The 602-nt window shown below is 54.0% G+C and overlaps 1 protein-coding gene across 1 annotated transcript; it reads left to right on the top strand.

Moving 5' to 3' along the window:
* Nucleotides 1–77: 77 nt before the first annotated feature.
* LOC105461278 lies at nt 78–534 on the top strand (the record flags this gene model as incomplete). The annotated part of the gene is made up of 1 exon (XM_011707770.1): nt 78–534. A coding segment is annotated over one exon (457 nt), but the record flags the coding sequence as incomplete, so codon positions are not given.
* Nucleotides 535–602: the final 68 nt, after the last annotated feature.

Raw genomic sequence — 602 nt, 5'->3', positions numbered from 1 at the left:
CTCGGCGAGTACAGCGATCTGTACCTGGAAACGGACGTCCTGTTGCTCGCGGACGTTTTTGAAAATTTTCGCGACAGCTGCGTCGCGAGTTACGGACTCGATCCCGCCCATTATTTCACGCTGCCGGGTTTCACGTGGGATGCCATGCTGAAACACACGCGTGTAAATTTCGAACTGCTCACCGATATCGATATCGTCTTGTTTATCGAGCGCGGTATACGCGGTGGCCTCAGTCAATGTTCCAACAGATACGCGCGAGCCAACAATAAATACATGTCTTCGTACGACCCGTCGAAACCGTCGTCGTACCTAATGTACTACGACGTGAACAATTTGTACGGCTGGGCGATGTGTCAGCCGTTGCCCTACGCCGACTTTCGATGGGTCGACGACGTCGAGAACTTTGACTGGAGCGCGATCGCTTCGGATTCGCCCACGGGATATATTCTAGAGGTCGATCTGGAGTATCCTCAATATCTACACGACCGGCACACTGACCTGCCTTTCTGCCCGCGCGATAAGCCTGGCACGTGACACGATAAGCTCCTCGCGACGCTCAGCGATAAGAAGCGTTACGTCATCCACTACCGCAACCTGCAGCA

This window comes from Wasmannia auropunctata, unplaced genomic scaffold (assembly GCF_000956235.1).
Source record: "Wasmannia auropunctata unplaced genomic scaffold, wasmannia.A_1.0 LD296485.1, whole genome shotgun sequence".
In the NCBI taxonomy this organism is placed as follows: Eukaryota; Metazoa; Arthropoda; class Insecta; order Hymenoptera; family Formicidae; genus Wasmannia; species Wasmannia auropunctata.
The sequence above is the reverse complement of the archived record's forward strand: the minus strand, read 5'-3'. Positions and strand labels throughout refer to the sequence as shown.